General features: G+C 35.9%; 1 protein-coding gene across 1 annotated transcript in view; it reads right to left on the bottom strand.

Moving 5' to 3' along the window:
- Nucleotides 1-292: 292 nt before the first annotated feature.
- The window catches only part of SLC6A15 (solute carrier family 6 member 15), a 33,836-nt gene continuing 12,041 nt past the window's right edge, over nt 293-22,087 (bottom strand). The window contains exons 5-11 of the mRNA XM_027842536.1: nt 14,276-14,386; nt 10,100-10,341; nt 9,816-10,008; nt 5,765-5,957; nt 3,615-3,774; nt 1,544-1,706; nt 293-664 (exon numbers count right to left, since the gene is read on the bottom strand). Of these exons, the coding sequence (XP_027698337.1) occupies nt 293-664; nt 1,544-1,706; nt 3,615-3,774; nt 5,765-5,957; nt 9,816-10,008; nt 10,100-10,341; nt 14,276-14,386 (1,434 nt within the window). The remainder of the gene's footprint in view (nt 665-1,543; nt 1,707-3,614; nt 3,775-5,764; nt 5,958-9,815; nt 10,009-10,099; nt 10,342-14,275; nt 14,387-22,087) is intronic.

Genomic DNA, 22,087 nt, shown 5'->3' with positions numbered 1-22,087 from the left:
ATTAAAAAAACAACAACAACAACAAAATCCTGGATAGCATGAAGGAACTAGGTCACTGGAAAGATTTGTTGATAATCCCTTCAGTGCAAACATAAACCAAAGAACCCAAAGGGGATGCTCCAGTTGACTGTACCATGTACTGTTGGGATTAAAGATCGGAGACATGGAACACCTGAGATCGCACTCTGGTAAGTGAAGCTTCTGCTGCTTCTCTTAGTAGAGCCAATGTTCAGTGATAAAAATTAAATACAAGGTGAGTTGGGTTGTTTGTTTGTTTTGTTTTGTTTTGAAGCTATAAGTCGGATTCTGGCATGTCGGGCATATCTGCCATTAAGTACCCTATTCCATACCGTCCATTGGGAGCTGTATCAAGAGTTGGAGAACCACTCTGCTTTCGATAAATATTTTTACCAAAATTTGGAGAAGGCACCTCACTTGCTATCTTTCCATGAATGAGGCTGGCATCATCTCCTTCTAAATTAGAAGGTTCTTTAATGATCCGTCCTCTCTTATAGGTCACAGATGCTAAATTGCCAGAACTGTCATCAATAAGGTTGCAGCAGCGGATGATGAAGACAACTGGGACAGGAAGTATCGCTAAGACCATCAGACTTATACAGAGCGCCAGGCCCCAAGTTGGAAAGCTCAAAAATTCTTCAGCAGCCTGATGAAAACAACAAAATATAAACATTATCATAAATTTTCTTCCTTTATTCCCACTAAAGCATAGAGATAGATGATAGATATAATTTTATCCCAATGATATAAACACATGCATATTAGCCTAGTGACTTACAAAAAACAGATACATATAGAAAACTTTTAGATTTTGCTTTTTTTGAGTATATTTTTCCTTATCACTTGAGAAAATGTGGTAGCTAGCTATAAAATCCTATTCCTCAAACTGTCCATGGAAAAGACATTGCCTAAATTATTAAGACAGTTGAGGAGAAGGCTGATGGAGAAGGAAAGCTCTGAATTATCCAGATTGTTTTCACTGGTCTAAATTGCTAGAATTCCTTAGATAGTTGGAAAAACTTAAATACTTCATCTTGTACTTTCTGGAAAATTTGTAATAAATATAGATTTCATGACAGTAGTAGCAAGAGACTAATTATAGTGATTTTATATAAAAGTTACTCATATGTAGCTACTGTATCCTTCTGGTGGGGGATATATATTCTGGTAATAGCTCATTAAATATATTTAAGCTAAAATATTCCTGAAATTTTGCTAAGTAGGTTTTCTAGTAAAAAAATTTTCTAGAAAAACAAAATGATCTTCACATTCTTTTTTTAATAATAATGGAAAATAGCTGTCAATCAACATTAATAAGGATTTGAAAGAAAAAAAATAGCGATAACCAAATTGGATTTTATGGATTTGGGTAATAAGAAAATAATTTTCAAGAGCCTTACACAAGAGATGACTTCATTTTGTACAGGGTATGCAGAAAACAATACTTAAGAGTATTAGAACTGACAATTTTCATTCATTGGAGTTTACATATAGATTTTATTTAAAATGAAATTCATTGTTTTACCTTATCTTCTATCCACGCATTATAGCCAGGTCGACTTAATCCAATTTGAACCGTGCTGGCAATCAGTAACGACAAGAGCACTAGGGGAGACACATATTTCCACATGTAGTAGTAATATCTGTTAGGAGCAAAGCCCAGCATATCCTTCAGATCTTCCATGAACCTAAAAACAACAAATAATTAAAGATCCTTTCTGATCACTTTGCTTCTTTTGGTAAACAATTCCAGCTAATGAATAGGCTGGGATACTCTTAAAAGTAAATCCAAGGGGCAGCTAGGTGGCACAGTGGATAGAGCTCTGGCCTTGGAGTCAGGAGGACAAATCCAGTCTCAGACACATGACACTAGCTGTGTGGCCCTGGGCAAGTCACTTAACCCCAATTGCCTCACCAAAAAAGCAAAAAAAAAAAAAAAGTAAATCCAAGATCACTTTTCCTAGAGAAGAGCTTCGACATTCTCTATATTAATTGTGTTGACCTTATTTGAAAGCCTTTGAAATTACACTATAGCCTTTTCCATCACTAAGAAGGAGGTCAGTTTCCTCATTTAGTAAGCTATAATGGAGCTTTGCAAAATGGATAGAAGGCTGGTCTCAAAAGTCAAAAAAATCTAGGTTAAAATCTATCCCCTGCTACATAAGGACTTTGTGACCCTAGGCAAGTCACAACTTCTCATTGTCTCAGGCATCTCTTAAGATTCTAAAGTCGGAAAGCAAGTAATGGTGCATTGGTGGAGGGAGTTTCTAAACTAGGCATTCTCCTTACCAATGAAATTCCGGGTTTGTTCCAAAAGATTCAGTAGTCAACAGTCACTCAAGCATTTGTTAAGCACTTGCTCTGGGCCAGATGCTGTGCTAAGTGCAACAACAAATGACAAATGAGATAAATGTACCTATTCTGTAATAGTTTCTTTGGGGCAATAATTCAAGTGGTGAAAAAGGGATAGGTATAATAGCCATCTGCAGTAAATATAAACTTACTTCTACAACAATAAAGTATTAAAGAAAATTTAAAGGCAGACTCAGAATAAGAAAATAGAAGCAGTTGGAGTTCCACTGAGGATAGCCCTAAACACCTTGCTCATTCCCCAGACAGCACTGTATCAGAGCTGAGCACAGCCATTGACACTCACCCCAGTTATCTTGAGTCATTAAGAAAAGGATCTAGTTTATTTAGGGATTTTATTTAAGGAAGTTTTCTATATTTTAGAAAAATGTCCATCCAGAAGCTCAACTAAGAGGGACTTAAGGTCTGAATGGTTTGCCTGTGTGAAAGGAACAATTCATTCTATAATAGTATAAAGGTACCAGTGAGGTACTTATACTGCAACACATGGTCACAGCACTTGTGAATTACCTTGTAACTTAAGACCTATAAAGAAAATCCAAATTAAATAAGTTGCCCAACTGAAATCTGATTAGAAATGCAAGATAGCCTGAGAGATATGTATAGAGAGAGTGGGAACTGGAAAGAGGGAGAGTAAGAAAAAGAGAGAGAGAAGAGAGAGCACAAAAAAGGGACAGTGAGAGAGAAAGGGAGGAAGAGAGTGACAGATGGAGAGGCAGAAAGAGAAAGAAAGAGAGAGAGGGAGAAAGGAGAGACAGAGACGAGGAGCTCATAATAAAAACCTTTCTAGCTTGCTGGGGTTAGATAAAAGCTGGCATGTTCTACTGGCGTAACCAAACACAGGCATCCCCATTGGTTCTAATTCTTGTTTACAACATGACTAATGTGAAAATAGGTTTAATGAATGTATATGTTGAACCTATATCAATTTACATGCCTTCTTGGGGTAGGGGGAGGGGAGAGATTGGGAGAAAATTTGGAACTCAAAATCTTAAGAAAGTGAATGTTGAAAACTAAAAATAAATAAATAAATAAATTTATTAAAAAAAAAAAAAGAAAACACAGGCATCAGAGGAAGCCTCTAATAATGGGAGAACTATCATTTTATTTTAAAGATTTCTGTCATTTCCATAATATCCCACTTTATTTCTGATGATAGAAATATAGTGCATGAGTCTTCCAAGACTAAAGATAAAATTAACCAAGGAGATTATTTTGAAACTTACTTGTCTATGCCATAAATAGTCGACACCGCAATATTCTCCAAAATGACCACAATTAACAGAGGCAAAGTAGCAGAATAGTCATCGAACATTGTGACAAAATAATTTCCAGAACGTTGCACAAATATCAGGCCAATAGAAAATGCCAGAAGACAACAGACAACTGGAGAAAAAGAGCAAACAAGAAAAATGTTAATCCTCAAGTTTAGTGATTAAAAACTATCAATAAAAATTCAATACTTAGTGCTAATGGCCCACGATGTTTTGATTAGTGAGTGCCTCCCAAGGCCCAATATATCTAGCCAGCCTCCAGTCATGCTTCACTTTTCACCCTGGCAAAATTCTGGCCTACAACTGTACACCAATGCAGCCACCATCTAGTGCTGGTATACTCATTGCTCATGAAAAGTCAGATCTACTCCCCTATAACTGTACTCTCTATACCTCTGGTTTTCTAAAACCAAACTCTCTTCCCTGGAAATAACACTTCTCTTAATATGCCATCTCATCATATTAGAATCTGAACACCTTAAAGACAGGTTCTGTATTTGTATCCCCAGTGCTTATCACATACAATGTACTTACTAAATGCCTTTTCATTCATTCATTCTTAGGATAATTTTAAAAGAAAATAATCTGGTAATTTCATCTTTCTTTTAAACTGGTGATTACTTTGACCTTTGTTCTAAATAAGCCGATGGGTTGATTGTATACTCATAGTTGCCTCTGAAATCTGTAACCAATCACCTCCTGTCTGCTGTGATAGAATTTATTTCTTTTCATGTGATGTCTTCCAACCAGCCACAGTGAGGGACTGCTGGGCGCCAATGCTCTGTGTATGCCTAAACTGATGACTGAAAAAGGTCAAATTTCCATTTTGATCTTATCTGTTTGGTTTAAATCTAAAGTGAAAATGTACTGTATGTCCTGAGAGTTCATACATTGCTTTATGTTGACTACCCTGTACCTCACAGATACTTAAAAACATTTTAATGCCATTACATTGGTTTTATTCTTGTTATTTTTGCAGAATTGTACATCTTATAATAGTGGTTTTCTCTGTGAGGATCAGCCCTACGGAAGTGGGTGATAATTCCTTTATACCTCAGCAGACTGCCTTCCTGAGCTATTTTGCTTCTTGCTCACTTTTTTTTTGCCTATTTTGTGGCTTTTAAAGTTGAGTTTTACTCCTGAAGCACAGGGGGCACTGTCCCAAGTTCCTTGTGCCGAGGGCCAGGGGCCTAGTCACTGCATTGAGATGGCCTAGCCTGGTCACACTTCTTGTTACTTGGTTTCCGGGCTGGCAATTTGCCTTCTGCACTAGGGCTGGAGGTCTCATAGCTGGCCTCCTGTGCCACCGGCCTGCTGATCCAGGACCGAGGGGCCTCGACTGCTGATCTGTGCTATGGCTAAGATCCTCTGGCTGTCTTGCCTGGACGTTGTCCACGTTGAGCTGTGCTCCCCTTTTACCTAAGTGAGCTTTCCTGAAGTCCTAAGTTATCTTAAGCTGAAAACTTAAGTTTTCAGTTTGTCTTTTTGTAGGTTCTATCGCTCAAGAATGTTTAGAGTTTGATTTATTGTTGTTTCTCAGGGACACTGGGGAAAGCTCAGACAACTTCCTGGCTTCTCTCTGCCATCTTGGCTCCTCCCCTCCTTTCTGAGCTATTATGGCCAGAAATACACCATCATCTTACAGCTTTTCTGAACTGACGCAGACTAGTGCTTGGCCACCAGAGACATTCATCCATCGCCAGACCTGTACTCAAAGCCTTTGAGAGATTGGCAAGGCTTGCCAGAACTCAGGATTCACTAGTGCAGCCTTCAAGAAACAAGGATCACTTCCATGTCCAGACAGGGGGCCTAAGTAGGGTGTTGGTGCTCAAATATATGAGTAATAAAACTTTTTTTTCAAAGGAATTGACAATAAAAAGTTGAGGCAGTTGAGAGCAGAAGGAAGGAGCACAAGATTTAGGGTTGGATGATCTGGGTATGAATTCCAGCTCCACCATTTATTAACCTTTGTGATTTCATGACAGAGACTTCACGCAGGTAAAAGCAAAATAGAAAATAAAAACTTCTTTTCTTCCTTGATCCTTCACTTGAGTAAAAACCATCTTAGTAGCTCAATGAGTCATAAAATACATAAGACTAACCAGTAAGTATCTCCTTCCTGACTTTAAAGGTATCGACAATCGGTGTTATGATTCCTTCGATGGTCCCAAACATACTGCCAAGTCCTAAGTTTATGAGCATGAGGAAGAACATCACCGACCAGAAGGGAGAGGCAGGGAAATGGGTCATTGCTTCAGTGAAAGCAATAAAAGCTAACCCCGTCCCCTGTACGGCCTGTAAAAGAGACAACCAGGAAACAATCAAATTAATGGAGAATGAAAAGTAATAGGGCATCCAACTTTATATGGAAGTCATAGTAGCATAAAGGGATTTCTGAATAATAGGGCAGAGGATCAGAAATGAAATCAACGTGTTGATGACAACACATAGTTGATAGCAATTTAATTAATTTGCCATATCATTTTCTTAGATCCAGATCCTGCCACTAGGTTACTTTGTTACACTGAGTCAGAATCATTTGTATCCTAAGGATTATAACATTTTGATGAATGCATCTGTCCTGTAAAAAGTACAGTGAAAGAGGCCCTCCTATTTTGTGTGCCTATGATATTAAAGAATTAAGAATCATAATTCACAATTGCATATATGTATATACACTTCAACATGTTGTTTGATTGCTCTACAGAGGGGAATATAAGCATATGTCTATTTCTATGCCAAACAAAAATTACAAAGTATTTTTCTCTTTAATCTCCACATGACCTAATTAATCAGCAAATATGCATAACAACTTATTTTTTAAAATTAAAAATGTGTGAATGCAAACTAGATGAAAACCAAGTGAACAGAAATTTTCCAGAAGAGTGACAATCTGACCTTTTATATCTTAAGTCAATTGCCCCCCCCACCCCGATAACTCTTCCACATCTGCTATGAATGGAGATTATAGGATTATTTTCTTAATACTTTGGCTATGATAGTGTGAGCATCACTGGTTTTATGATAATAATTAATTATAATTTAAAAGACCTGCCGAGCAAAACTTTCTGTCCTTCATGACTAACCACCAATTTATATAATAATAAAAGTGACCTCTTTTGAGCACCCCTTTCCCCCAAGAACACTTTAGCTGATTGCTCTGAGACTCCTAAGGATTTAAAACTCTAATCATACTTAATAGAAAAATCTAGCCATAAAAATGTGGGACAGGATAGAAGAGCCTTGGAAGGGAAAAATCTCAACTGCCAAATTCCATCCCATTCGAATTCTTTGCTTTCATATTTGTCATAATTTTTTGATGGTTACTTTCCAGTTATTTCAGAATCCACAAATTTAACTACTCTATGTATAGAATGCCAAAGAGTTTATCATATCACTGTAGTTTTCTACTTGGTAACATGACACATGATGCAAGAAGAAGAAATGGAAAGCTAATCCTTGACATTCATCTCTTTCTTGTGCCTAAAAATATTTTAATGACAGTAATATAAGAAAAAGAAATTGTCGGTACTCCCATTGGGGATTTCCACAATATTTTTCTCCTCTTAAAATACATAAGTCACAGCAGTTGTAAAGTATAAAAAGAAAACTACAATGACACTAAGTGCTAAATAATTATAATGACCAATCTTGGCCCCAGAAAAGAGGTGAAATACGTTCCTTGTTTCAGTAGAGAGGTAGGAGACTACAGGTGTGGACTGTTACATACAATGACAGATGTAGTTCCTGCTTCACTTGGTTTTTCTTAACTGTCATTTCTTTGTTATACAGGAGAGAGAACATTTTTTTGAGGGGAGGAAGGGTAGTACACCTAGACATTACCATAGAACATAGTGTATATGTATACAAAGTATGCGTGTGTGTATATATAATCTTATATATTATATATGTGTATTGCATATATAGTATCAATTCTATCAGTATATATCAGTTTTATCAAATCAATGATATACAATGTCGATTATGTATATGTGTGTATATATACATTACGCATACCCTTAAATACATATAAACACATACTTTTTATGCGTATATACACATATAATTTGCATATATAAATTATATACGCTATGTGTGTATATATACACACTATGCATACAAGTGTGTATATACACAGACATACACACAATTAACCAGGCTTGACATTTCCTAGGAAAAAAATCAACTTATATTTCCATAAATATGCTTTCTTGTTATCTAAATATGCAGAAAAAGAACCTAATATAAGAAAATATCCATGAACTTTTTCATGTAATTCATACGACCTAGAGAAATTATTTGATAATTCTAAGTATTCATCTTTTGTTTCCATCTAAGTATCATGTATGGAATGGCTAACATTAAAAATGCGGTCAAAGTAGAAAAATAAATTTAAAATAAGAGACATGGAAACAATGGCAAAAACTACTATTTTGTACAAAAATGTGTAACAAAGTATTCAGATTAAGACAGCTTTCATGTAAAAAGCATAAGATCCATCATCTCATTAGTTTAATATGTATCTATACTCTTTTCCTTGATGAGAAAGGTATTTTTCAAATTATTTACAGTTTGATATATTAACTTTCATTGCTGTATTTATCATATTTTCATATGGCATTTGCAAGTAGTAAACACTTAACCAATAGCACCTTACTTTGGATGATGAATATATAAGTATACATACACACATATACACATACAGCTTTTCTTTAAATACACAGCTTTTCTTTTATACACATGTAGCTTTTCTTTAAAGACAATCAAAACAAAAACAGATTGGATAACCTCACCAATGATCTTATCTAAGAATGAATGTCTCAAATTCTCACGCATAAAAGTCCCCAAAGTTCTTGTCTTAAAATGAATTACATTTCCCTTTTCCATCACAAGCAATAAATGACTTGACAACTGTAACATATCAATTCCACTTAACCCCTTTCTGAACTAAAATAAAATAAGGTCCTGGTGGGTTATTCTCTTCTGGCTCCTCAGACTTAATTATATCTCCTTCATTTTGTATCTCACGAGACATATACATAAAGATTGATTTGAAAAGCTTATTAGTTTTTCATGTTGCTTCTTCTACCCTAGAATAAAAACTAATACCTATACTATAATCCATTTATACCAACAAGAATAAAAGAAAAAATACCATATGATAATTTACCTTTAAACTTGGTACACCTGAAAAGTTTGCTTTTTACTCAAATAAAAAGAAATTTTACTATGTGCTGTTTTTGTCTTTTTTTGTTTTGACCTGTGATTTCATCAATTCAGACTAGTAATTTCTGCAACTTATAGTCTTAAAGAATTGCCTGATTTACCCAGGGTCCCCTAGCCAGTATGAATCAGAAACAAGACTTGCACTCTTGTCTTGCTAATTCTGGGCTGACTCTGTAACCACGATGCCAAGCTACCTCTGCCATACTGTGTAACCAGATTAATTAGAACAGATAGAAAAACTGCAGCCAGGTTTCAAGGTAATATTTTCGTATCTATTCTAGTTTAGCCATAGGGAAACAGAAGCAGTATGGTGAGATTAGATCCCACATTCTCCACTGTAATTCCAAGATGTCAAGAGAACACAAGAACACTGTACTGTTAAAGGATCCCCTGTGGCAAAATTGAAGGAAGAAATGGTCACAAAGGGATGAGATCTCCATTTTTGGAGGGAATTTCCACATGAGTGAGATCACACACAGATTCACTAGAGTAAACAGAACAATGGGCTTGAAGTCACGAGGACGTGGACCTAAATTCAGTATCACACTGAGGAAGCCACTTAACCCCTAGGAGCATCAAGCAAGCCCTTGAGAATTATTGACTGATATAGAGATGCTGCTACCTGCAATAGAAAAGAGAGCACCCATACTGGGAATGCTCTATTGCTGACGAAATTATAAATCCTTCACATATGGCTGAAACAAGTAAAACCACTTCAATATTAAATGTCAAAACTTTATGATTAAAAAAATTACTTCTGTAACATCTGAACTATAAATGTCTATGCAATAAACAATATATAATTTTTAAATCTATTATGATTTCTATTCACTTATAAAAACATGATATTATAACTACAGGATGGCTATTATATTTATTCACTTATTTGCACTCAAGTGTTAGCCATTTTTTTTAAAGGCCACTCACTTTATCAAGCTCATCTTCAATTTGACATGGGTTGAGATGAAGGGCAGGAAATTCCTCTTCCTTCACCTTCTCAATGATGTCATAAACTAAATGATAATCTTGAGCGGTTATAGCTGATAAGTTGATGTGATGAGGAATGATATCTTGGCTAATATTGCCCATTTTCAGAAGCTTAACAATCATCTCAGAATTTCTGGAAAAGAGTAAAATGTTATGATTACCCTGGGAACCTATCCTTCACCAAATGATATTGTCAAAATATGAAAGAGGATGAATTTTCATACTGGCTAACGCATTTCTCATTTACGATGTTTGCTTTGAAGCCCAGAACAGCAAACACTACCAATGTGGCCAGGACCGAAGTGAAAAAATTGATGAAGGACACCAGGACAGCATCAAAATGACAGTTGTTGTCTCTCTTGTTGTAACTTGAAAAGGCGATGACTCCACCAAACCCCAGTCCTAAGGCAAAAAACACCTGAGTAGCAGCTTCTCTCCAGACCTTGGGCTCCAACATTATTTCAAGCTGTTTAAAACAAGACATAATAAAAGTCAGCTGCAAAATACAATTTGGCGATAGATCTATGATAAAGAAAGACAGTCTGACAACTATTAAAATACATTACAATGAGATATGTGAATCAAAGAGAATATTGACACGTGTCTATAAGCACATCTTCCACTGTTATATGTGAATACCGCCAACCGATTCCAATTCTTATTTCCGCTCACTTCCTGATGTAAAGAGTCATTTCCAGTCCCCAATATTAAAAGCTTTTAAAGAAACACAAACGTAAAGTACCTTGAAATATCTTTTCTTTGTTAGAAGATGATTTGGTTCCTAAGTAAAAAGAAACCAAACCCTCCCAAAGTTCTATGGTTCATAAAGTGAAATGGTTCTTTAACTGATATGTATGTGAGTAACTTGATTCAGAAGACTTATGTCAAGGCACACCTCTTGCTGTCCAGCAGGGAGGTGGTGGACTAGAAATGATGTATAAGGCATACGTTTAAAGACCATTGTTTTTGATTGATCAAATTTTTTTTATTTTTTAAAGGGAGGTCTCTACTGGAGTTGGGGTAGTAAATCAGTGGGAAGGGATAGGGATGTCAAAGAAAGGGCTCCATCTATCTTTCAAATGAATTGATTCGAAGACAATGGAAAACATGGACGAGTTGGACTTTCTACAAATCTCAAAGTCATTCATTCACTCATTAAGATTACATATTTAAACTGAAAGGAGACTTAGAGGTCAACTTCCTCATTTTTCAGATGAGGAAACTGAAGCACACAGAGGTTAAGTGATTTGCCCAGTGGCAAACACCTGGTGTCTATGACGGGATTTGTGCCTGGGTCTTCCTAACTTCAAGTCCAGTGATACACCCCCCACCTCACACAGCCTTTTCTTCACTCAAGAAATATTTATATACTGTCTATTTAATGACAGGTACTAGCCAGGTTATATACAACTAAGATGGCTGAGAATCTATTTACCAGAGTTCATTAGAGTTGTTTTATTGTGGTTACACTAGAATTGGGGTCAGTATTTTATCACTAATAACCACTACAAATGCATTTAGATAAGTCAAAATCTCCTTCGTTTGCTCAATGAAACAATTAATTGCTCTTTTAAATTTCTGAAAAATATCTATCTAATTAAATACAGAATATAAAAATTTTCTGTATAATACACATATCCTGACTCTTCCCAATCAGACACGTTAAATTCCTGTAGTGACCCAATGACATTGACACATTCAGTCTTTGGTCACTAGATGGAGCTAAATACTCTTTTTAGTAACAATTCCATACATTGATGTCAAATTTATTTTAGGATTTCTGAAACAGCTGTTTATTTGATTCTTCCCTAGTAATTCAAGAATTTGTTTGTTTGTTTGTTTTTGTCCACATGGGATCGAGCAGAGACAGTGTGACCGCTTATCAAATATGTTACAGGGGATTTCTTTCAAGGATGGATTAGATTAGATGGCTATTAAGATTCCATCTACCTTTCAAAGTTCTGTGATCCTGTTACTAGATAAATTCAGATGGTATGGAGCAATGCTTATCATTACTACCTCCAGTCACAGGAAGACAGAATTAGAGATGGAAGGCAATTCAGCTGCCAGCAAAGCCAATCCTCTGGTTTTACATAGGAGGAAACTGAAGTCTAGGAGGGTTAAGTGACTTGCCCTTGTCTAAGAAGAACCAGAATTCTAATCCGGGTCCTTCTCTGAATCTATGCTACACTGCACCTGGCTCCGAATCTCGGATCCTGTGGCTACTGACGTGACCCCACTGCAAAGTGGCAAAGTTCAGTATGCCTCCATAGAGAGGGGGATGTCCATGGATGTAGCTAGGAGTACCTCTGCCCAAGCGGAGCCGGGAAAGGCTGGCCAGTCTATCCATGCTTAATAGACTCTTTTGAGAAGGAGGGAAAGGAAGCATCAAAGGGCCTTCCCAATCCATACTGCCAAACCATAGTGCTCTAGAGAGGCTCCAAGGAGAAAGATGGCCCTCCCCTCCCTGACACCTCCACCTGCCTAGAGTGCATGTGCACACATACACATACACTCATACACACACACCAATATGTACTCATATATACACTCACATATACTGTCTCTCACACATATATTCACACACCCATATATACTCACATACACATGTACACATACATGTACATTCACGTACATACATATGCTCACATTCTCCGGCATACATACATATGATCATATACAAATATATATATATATACTTACACACATATACACACACAAACACATGCTCACACTCACATATACTCACATACACACTCACATACCTATTTATACTCATTCACACATATGCACACACATACATAAATATATACACTCTCACACATACATACACTCACATGTACATACACACACTCATACATATATACACTCATACACATACATACATTCATATACACAAGCAAACAAAGTAAGGCAAGGATTTCTTCTACCATACTATATCTTAGTCGTGACTTCAAAAACTAACTAAAATAGATACCCAAATCCTTTATTGTTATTTCATGTCAAACTGCAAGCCGGGTATTTCAAGTAGCTGATGTGTCTAGAATCCAGCTAACTGCAGTGAATAGTACCCCCTTAAAGATGGAAAATACAAATTTTGCCTCCTATATTTCCTAAGTTGAATTCTCTTCAAAAGTTATACACAACTGAGAAGTAATTCAGTAGCCAGATTTCCCAGTTCAACAAGAACACAAATAATTTAGAACTGCAACAATTCTATATCCTGTGTGGAGACAGCATAAAGCAGTGGAAAAAAAAAAATGAAAGACGAGTTTCAATTCATCTTAAACGCTTACTTGCTATGTAACTGTCACTTAGCATCTCTAGGCTTCAGTTTCCTCAACTGTAAAATGGGGATAACAACAGGCTCCTAATTCACAGAGTTCATTGCAAGGATCGAAAGAGGTAATTTGCAAACCTGAATGCACTAGACAGCTATTAATTATTGTTGTTGTTGTTATTCCCAGAAGCACTTATTAAGTTGACTATTAACTTACTAGTGTTTGGTAGCACAAAATCCTGGGACTAAAGTCAAGAAGACTCATTTTTCTGAATTCAAGTCTGGCATCGGACACCTACTAGCTATGTGACCCTGGGCAAGTCACTTAACCCAGTTTGCTCCAGTTTCCTCAACAGTAAAGTGAGCTGGAGCAGAAAAAGGCAAACCATGCCAGTATCTCTGCTAAGAAAACCTCAAATGGGGTCACAAAGTGTTGGTCACAACTGAAATAACTGAACAATGACAACAACAACAATCATATACATAACAACCCTTTTTTATTTATAGATGATCAGTGAAGAATTAAATTCTATACTTTTATCAGCATAAAATTATTTTTTAATATTGTTACCTTTAGAAATAGAGAACCTTTCCCTCCACATTTTAAAAATCAATTGCTTCATTTTTATCATTATCTTTTCAAAAACACAACACATTTTTCTTTCTATCTATGTTTCTGGAATGGGAAAGGGGTTGGAATCAAGGCTTTGACTTTAAGCCTTTACTTCTGAAAAAAAAAAATTTTATTTAGTATTTTATTTTTCACCAGTTATATGTAAAAACAATCTGAAATGTTTTTAAATCATTTGAAATCTTAAATAATGACTAGAGTAGTCTTAGATTCCATGATTTTAAAGAACACAACTAGATTGATATTTAAGTCTTAAATCCTAATACGGACTCTTGAACACAAACAAGAAATATTTCAGTTTGATCAATATCACATGTTATAGTGCCAATGATTTAGAAAACCCTCAATCTAAAATTTAAAAAAAAACACCAAGTATAAGAAAATTAACCTCCTAAGGCAGGCTCTGGTGGCCTTTAACATTCAAAGCATTTCTAACAATTAATATAATACACTCATAAATTATGTCTTACTCTGAAGCTAAGCACATACCTTAGGGGTAAACATATGACGGATGCCATCAATTGAACCATTTAAAAGCAGGGCTCTGATTAGAAAGCATATGAGTACCACATATGGAAAAAGTGAACTAAAATACATGATCTGGAAAAAAAAAAAAGCAAAAACATATTATTATGTAACAAACAGACTCAAAAGCCTTAGTATGAATAATGGTTGTGTTAAGCTGAAAATTCAATTCTATTAAATTTATGTAGAAAACACCTAAATAACTAGTATTTATATCTCATTATATCTTCACAACAACCGTGGGAGGTAGGTGATATTATTAACCCCCATTTTACAGATGAGAAAATGGATGCAGAGACTAAATGATCGGTCCAGTAGTATGTACGTAGGAAATGCCTACCCTCATATTTGAACTTGGGTTCAGTGCTTTCTCCACTGGGCCCCTAGCTCATCACTACAGTGAATCCACTGGTCTATTCTGACAACGATGGCTATCCTTACAGGAAAAATCATTTTGAAATTAGAACAATTTTCTATAGACTTTAATTTAGTAACACCGCCCCCCCCCAAAAAAAGTAGTACCGTACTCTCTGTAAAATAAGGGAGCATTACTACTTTTAAGAGCTAATATTGGAAATAGTCAACCACTTATGCCCATACAAGTCTTTAGGAAATGTAATTTTTAAATCATTTCACACTTTTACAAATAGCCTGTTCAGCATGCACACATGGATATACACATAAATGCACACACAAATCTTTAATTTTTTTCATCACTCTGCTTTTCCAAAACCAGAATTTTTTTTCTTTCTTTACCTAATTCAGGAATTCTTTAAATCTCTTGAAGTCCTAAGTAGCTCATGAAGTATGTTCATTTCCTAACCCTTAATAATATCACTTTTTTATCATTCATTTCTTTGTTTTGTCATTAAATAGGCAGCATTGGTAGAGTGCTATATGGTGGTTGATTCTTCCACGCCCCCCTTTAAATCAAGCACTTAGTTTTAGCAGAGCTCCAAATAACTTCACTGATTAAAATGTCAAAAATCCAGCTTACACACCAAGGAAACCTGAATAAATCTGCTCAGTTTCCTTCCTACCTCCTCAAAAATATGTTTCTTCAGTAAATCCTGGCTATGAACATCCTTATTTCTGGTACCAGTGGAACAAGTACTGATGATGTAGCTACAAGTTTGGGACTTGTCCTGGGCCTCTACCACAATGTAACCATTACAAATCAAATTGATTAGACAAGATAGACCTAGGACTGGACCTGTAATTTCATTGGTATAGAGAACTTCAGATGAGGAAATGAGCCACTTGACCTCTGTCTTCCTTAATTCCCTCACCTGTAAAATGGGAATAATGGCAACTCTATCCCAGGGCTGCTGTGAGGATAAAATGAATTAATATCTGTAAAATGCTTTGCAAATGTTAAATTTGTTATATTTATTATAGGAATAATTTTATGAATAATTATTATGAATGTAAATAAAGTACATGAATTTACCACAGGAATAATTCATTATATGAATGCTAGCTATTATTTTCATTATTGTTACTAATGTAGGTGGACACATCTTTGCAACTTAAAGTCTAAGAGAAGCACACTAAGTAAATTTTGTGTTTATGTACAATCCCATGAAAATAAAAAACTATGCATTTTTAAAAATTTTCCAATTCCTTCATAAATTATATTCTTGACACAAAACTAAAACTCATTCTATCCACTACAATGCACTACAATTCTCATGACCATTATGGAATAAAAGGAAATAGAGGAATAGCCTTTACAACTGAAGTCATATAAAACCGTCTTTTGAATATTTGTTTCCCCTTCTAAAGGCACCTATGGCACCTTCAGCAAATCTAGTGACCATGCTTTTGTGAGTTTTCATCCCCCAAAATGACATCAATGAAAACCTAGTACAAAACTGGATTTTTTTATTTATTAAAATGTCAATACCCAGCTTACAGATCAAGGAAATCTGGACAAATCAGTTCTATGGAACATCTGTATTTGAAAAAGAAAAAACAAAACTTTATAAATATTTTCTATGATACTGGAATGAACCTGGACATTGAAACGGCAATGACCAATTTGGAGGAGAGAGGAGGAAAAAGGTACCTCCCTCCTTTTCTTGGAGAGGTAAGTGACTATGGACACAGAACACTCACATGCACAGCCAAAGTCAGGTAACTTGGCCTGATGATTTTGCTTTGCTATTAAAAGAAAGCTTGCTGGGTATGGAGATAGAGGGTAAGAGTATATACAGAAATGAATATGTTGGACAGGCTTAGCAGAGAGGGTGGGCCCGGTATACCCAAACACCCAGGAATGAGCGAGTATCATTGTCAAAAACCCTTCCTTTATGTTCTGATGTTGAACAAAATGAATCAATGAAACTTTAATCTTTTTAAAATAAAATTTTTACAATTTTTACTCATGGTTGTTATCTCTTTAAGGGAAAGTAACCAACTGCACATATTCTAAAAATATTTTCAACATTATCCAGATAACAGGATTTTTTTTTTTTTTTGCGAGAGAAGAACACTCGGTGAAAACGTGGTGAGAGAGTGATGACTGCTCTTTTAGCGGCTGCTAAGACACATGGGATTCATCTATAGAGGCACATGTAGGAAAATGATCCTGACAGCAAGTATGTTTTAACAGACCAGTCTTCTTATCAGCTAAAATGGGGTGTGAAAATTCTTTCACACTCAGCTCCCCCATGGAAAGTAATGAAAAGGAATGTTTCTAAAATACTCGGTATGCTATTAGGCCAAGCAAAAGAGTTTATGTTTTCCATAAGAAGATCACAGCTTTATAAATTGCAAAGTACTAGTACAGTGCCTGGCACATAGTGAGTGCTTAATAAATTTTTTTTTCATCCATTCGTTCATTTGAGTGTCCTCCTCCAATGTTTCATTATGGCCCTGAGGGGACTCCGGCCTCTATAAGGCAACAGTGCCTCAAACCCTTCCTGACTCAACACGAAAGAGGAAAGGATTCAATAACAGGCTTGTTGCTGTTTGGGAGTAGTATTGGTATTGGTATGATTGGTGTTGGTGGTGGTGCTGGTGTTGGTGGTAGTGGTGGTGTTACTATTCAGATAGTCAAGAAGATTTTCCTCAGGTTGAACCAATGTCCCACAAATGTAGCCCAAAGATTATGCTGAATGTTCAAGGCTGCTCTCCAGTCAGTGCTTAGAGAATCCTACTTTGGGAATAAGGCTGACTGCATCCTGAATCATAGGAAGCTGCCATTTAGATGTCCCTTTGGACATCTAAAGAGCCTGACCTAGTGTGCTAAGTCTTAAATTTGTAATAACATGATTATCATTGTCCTCATCATAAGTAGTATTATCATTTATTATTACAGCCCCCAAAATGGAAAATAAGAAAATTCATTCTAGGTCAGATCCACTGCCTATCCATTGGGAGGCAATAGTTCTAATACATATGGTTAGAAATAGTACCCAAACATTTTTACAATCCCTAACCCCTCACTAATTGATTTGTCTAAAGCTTTTTAACTATTTTTTTTTTAACATTCATTAGTTGTCATATATTTTTCAGCAGGAGTCCTATCTGTCATGTGGGTTAGGCTAGCTTTTTAAAATGCTCTTGAAGACTTATTGGCTGAGGGGAACAAGGCTCGCATCTTTTATCAGCTTCCTGGTGGCCTGAGTACAAAAGTCAGCACAAGATGGTTTTAATATCTTTTAAGGAAAAAACTTGCCTAGCGCACTCAATAGCTGTTGTTCCTACCACATGCCTCCTGGGGCAGGGCTCCAGTTGCTGATTGCTCTGTAAAGCATCACATGATACTTCAATGGATATATGATCACAATGAGAATGTACTCCCTCTAAGAGCAGACTTCACTCCAGCCATGTCTTCTCATTCAGAGCAACAGTTAAGATCATAACATCATAGATTTAAGGTTGGAAGTGGCCTTAGAAAGCAACTGAGCTCAACTTCCTCATTATACAGATGAGAAAACCAAGACACAGTGAGGTTAAGTGACTTGTCCATGGTCACTTGGCTAGTAAAAAACGTTAAGGCAGAAGCTGTATCCAAGTGTACCTAACTCCAGGCCCAGTACTCTTCCCACTCGCTACTGCATGCTGCCTCTTAGTCTTCATCTTTTTAGTCTAGGTTTATTATTAAATTATTGTCAATTCTCAGTTCTATCATCTGAGGTGCTTTTTTTCTGGATGTTTCTCTGGACTATTTCCAGAATACCTTTTATTAGTCATGGGAACCTAAGCTTCTCACAACAGTCAAGTTGCAAGTGAACATGGGCTTTCCATAAGGGTGTAAAAACATGTGATATTATAGAATGCACTTCAGGTGTTAAGGTGTTAAAAATCCCACACTCATCTTTAAATAACAAAAATTACCTGAGAATTTCTGCATGGCACAGTGGATAGAGTACAACCCTTAAACCCAGGAAGATGCGAGTTCTGGTGGGACACAAACTGGCTGTGTGTCCTTGGGTAAATCACTGCACTTGTCAATGCCTTAGCAGTACTCTAAGACCATCATTTGCAGAGAAGGTGCTAGCAGGCGTTGGTAGGCATTTCCTCCCTCAAAGTTTCCTCTATCAATGAAATCACAACTCCTATCCCTATCCCTAGAAAATATCAATATCTCTTGAGATCTAAAAGTGGGAACGTAGCATAGAAAGATGTTAAGCAATCTCGTAAGCCTATGCCTTCTTGGTTCTGACCACACTTTAAAAGGATGTGAAGAAACAGGAGAGAGATTAGAAAAGGGCACCAAAGATGACTAATGCAAGTAGAAATGATCCAATGATGAAAGCCAAAAAGCATTTGTGTGGTCTAGGAAAGTAAAAGCTATGGTGAATGCGGGAGATTCTTTCCAACTCTTCAACAGCCAAGTATCGGTCACATCCAAGGACTAATGAAGAGTTAGTTATTTTCAATGAAAATAGGAGATGGACTAACTATAAGAAAAACCATCATGGTGATCAGTATAACAAAACAGCTAGAAAAAACTGAGGAAGTCAGTAGAGATGCTATCCCTGGAGTTCTTAAAAAAAGGTTTTCTATACTGGATGGCTTATTTACATGTATAAAAGCTACCAAACAACTCATATGATTTCTTGAAAACCCTTTCAGAGATCAAGTCTAAGAGGCATCATGGCTAGAGGGCTGGCCTTGAAACCAAAGGACATGGGTTTGAGTTCCACTTCTGACACATACTGGCTGTGTAACATTGAACAAATCACTTGATTTCTCAGTGCTCTAAGCAATTCTATAAGTTATAATATAATCATAGCTCATTTATGGATATTACATAATTACACGCATATTATTTATCTCATTTTGATCTTTACAATATATTCCTATGAAGTAGATGCTATTGCTATCCCCTCTTCACAGAAGTGGAAATTTAGGTCAAAAGGTTAAGTGTCTTGTTCCAGGGCCACTTAGCTAATTAATAAATGTTTGAGACAGGACTGAGCTCAAGTCTTCCTGACTCCACATCCAGCACTCAAACCACTCCCTAAGTTGCAAAGGAAGTGTCCCTATATCACTAGAGAGAGTTTTCTCACCCAGTAGTTCCCTATATTAATGAACTTACAGGTCCTATACTTCTCCTATCTTTTAGGAATGGGATTCCATGATGTAAAACAGATGTTTTAATAAATCCCTTTGAATTATGGCTGCAAACAAACAATACAGCAACTGAGACTGAAGGATCCCTTACACTCAATAATAAAACATCTACTGCCTGACTTATCTAGATAATTCTCTCCCATTAGACCATGAGGTCCTCAAGAGCAAGGACTCTGTTTTGCATTTTTTTTTTATCCCCAGCACTTAGCACAATGCCTGGCACATAGAAGGCACTTCTTAAATGCTAAATGACTGACTGGATGTGTCTAAATAGTTGCCCCATTTTGACATAATTTTCTAATATCAATTTAAAAGAGAGGATATTTTCCATCTTCATATAAAGATTTATCTGTTATGTCTTAACATAAGAATGGGGGACAGGACCCTAGCCAAGCTCTCTGACTCATTACTATGATGACTGACGAACTGTCCAATTCTTGAAGACCATCCTTACCTTACAATAAATTGGTTTTCTCCTAAAAAATAAGGATTTCTTTGAACATTCAATGCTTTGAAGACAGTTTCACATGTTTGCATATGTTTTAAAAGCTGGTGTGGAGAAACTCCTCTCTCTGTTGGCAAATCACTTCAGCTCAGTTTTCCTCATTCACAATATGAGCCATATAAGGCCCACCAGCTTTGATCTTCTGATCCCATGCATCTTATCAATACTACTCTTATTAACAGTGCTTGAGAATCAGGCCAACTATACTTGCAAAGTGAAAAGAATGGCCAGACAAGGAAGATATTACTGTAAAACAAGTTAGCAAATGGTTTGTCCTGGCATTTTCAGGTCAGAATAATTTAATCTTCTTTCTGAACTTAATTGTCTAGTTAATTTCTCTAAGCCTTGACTTCATTTTTTAAATTGTTATAGCAATTATATCATTTCACTGGTACAAAATCATAATACTGGAGTAATGCATTTTCCCCCAAATTTACAATGAAGATCATACATAAACTATATAGATCACAATTTCTCTATTTTTATACAATTTAGAACAAAATTTCCTTGATAAATATGCCCAATGATGAGTATAAGCCCTTAGTGGATGTCCAAAAATGACCAAAAAAACCCTTCTGGTTTTAACCATGGTGCTTTTTACATAAGTAAGCATGGTCATTCTCTGTTAAAAAAAAAAAAAACACACGAACCTACAACTCCATAATTTGCTCTTTGTAACCTGTAAGAATGCAGTTGCAAAGTACCTTAACATACAGTGCAGGGCATACCCAATTAAAATGATTAATGGTTAATTCAGCATAGTTAGTCATGCAATAAAATTTTCATTAGATTTGAAAGTGAATCTACATGTCTTTAGAACTATATTTCCATCCTCATAAGCAAAATCTATTTTGGAAAGAAAGACACTACTAATTTCAGAACTGGAAAGGTTAGTTTGAAATCATCCAATAATAATATAATTGGAAATAATCTTTAAAAAAATTTAAGTTTTCTTAAATAACAGCTTTACTACACTAATGTCAGATTTTCTGTAGTATTTATTTGTCCCATCCTTTTCAAGATTTTATCTTCTGAAAACAATGCAAAGTCAAAGGTGATGGTAGAGTAACAGTACTGAATAGAAAAGTAGTTTGGTGACTCAATTTAAAAAAAAAAAAGATCAGCCTAATAAATTCTGATGATTCAAAATTTAATATTCTTTTTGTTGGATAAAATTATTGCTTACTCTTATAATTCCTATCTATTTTATACATGTGGTACACAGTGAAATTGAAACTCTTGATAAATTTCATTCAAGCCAAAATGCTTGTTAGGCTCAAACATGATGACCCAGATTTCTAAAAGTATGCCCATCCCTGGAGAATTCAGAAACCTCAGGAGCTAATCAGAGCCCTTTGGGGATGGGGAAAAGTTTCTATATGCCACTGTCCAAAATACACTTTCAGGGCCATCAGATGAACAAAACAAAGAATCTCAGAAGACCTTAAAGATATTTAGGATGCTGTAAATTAACGTACAAGGAAAAATTTTAAAAAATATTTAAGAGGGAAAGAGAGGAGAGAGTGAGGGAAGAAATAAAGGATGGAGGAAATGTAACGAAGGAAAGAAAGAAGGGAGGGAAGGAAGAAAGAAAGAGAGAGGGAAAAAGGAACAAAGAAAAAGAGAGAGAAAAAAGGAAGAGAAAGAAAAAGGAAGGAAAAAAAAAGAAAGAAAAAAGGAAAGAA

The sequence above is a fragment of the Vombatus ursinus genome, unplaced genomic scaffold, assembly GCF_900497805.2.
Source record: "Vombatus ursinus unplaced genomic scaffold, bare-nosed wombat genome assembly UNPS02014874.1, whole genome shotgun sequence".
NCBI classification, from domain to species: domain Eukaryota; kingdom Metazoa; phylum Chordata; class Mammalia; order Diprotodontia; family Vombatidae; genus Vombatus; species Vombatus ursinus.
Note: the sequence above shows the minus strand (reverse complement) of the source record. Positions and strands in the feature narration are given on the sequence as shown.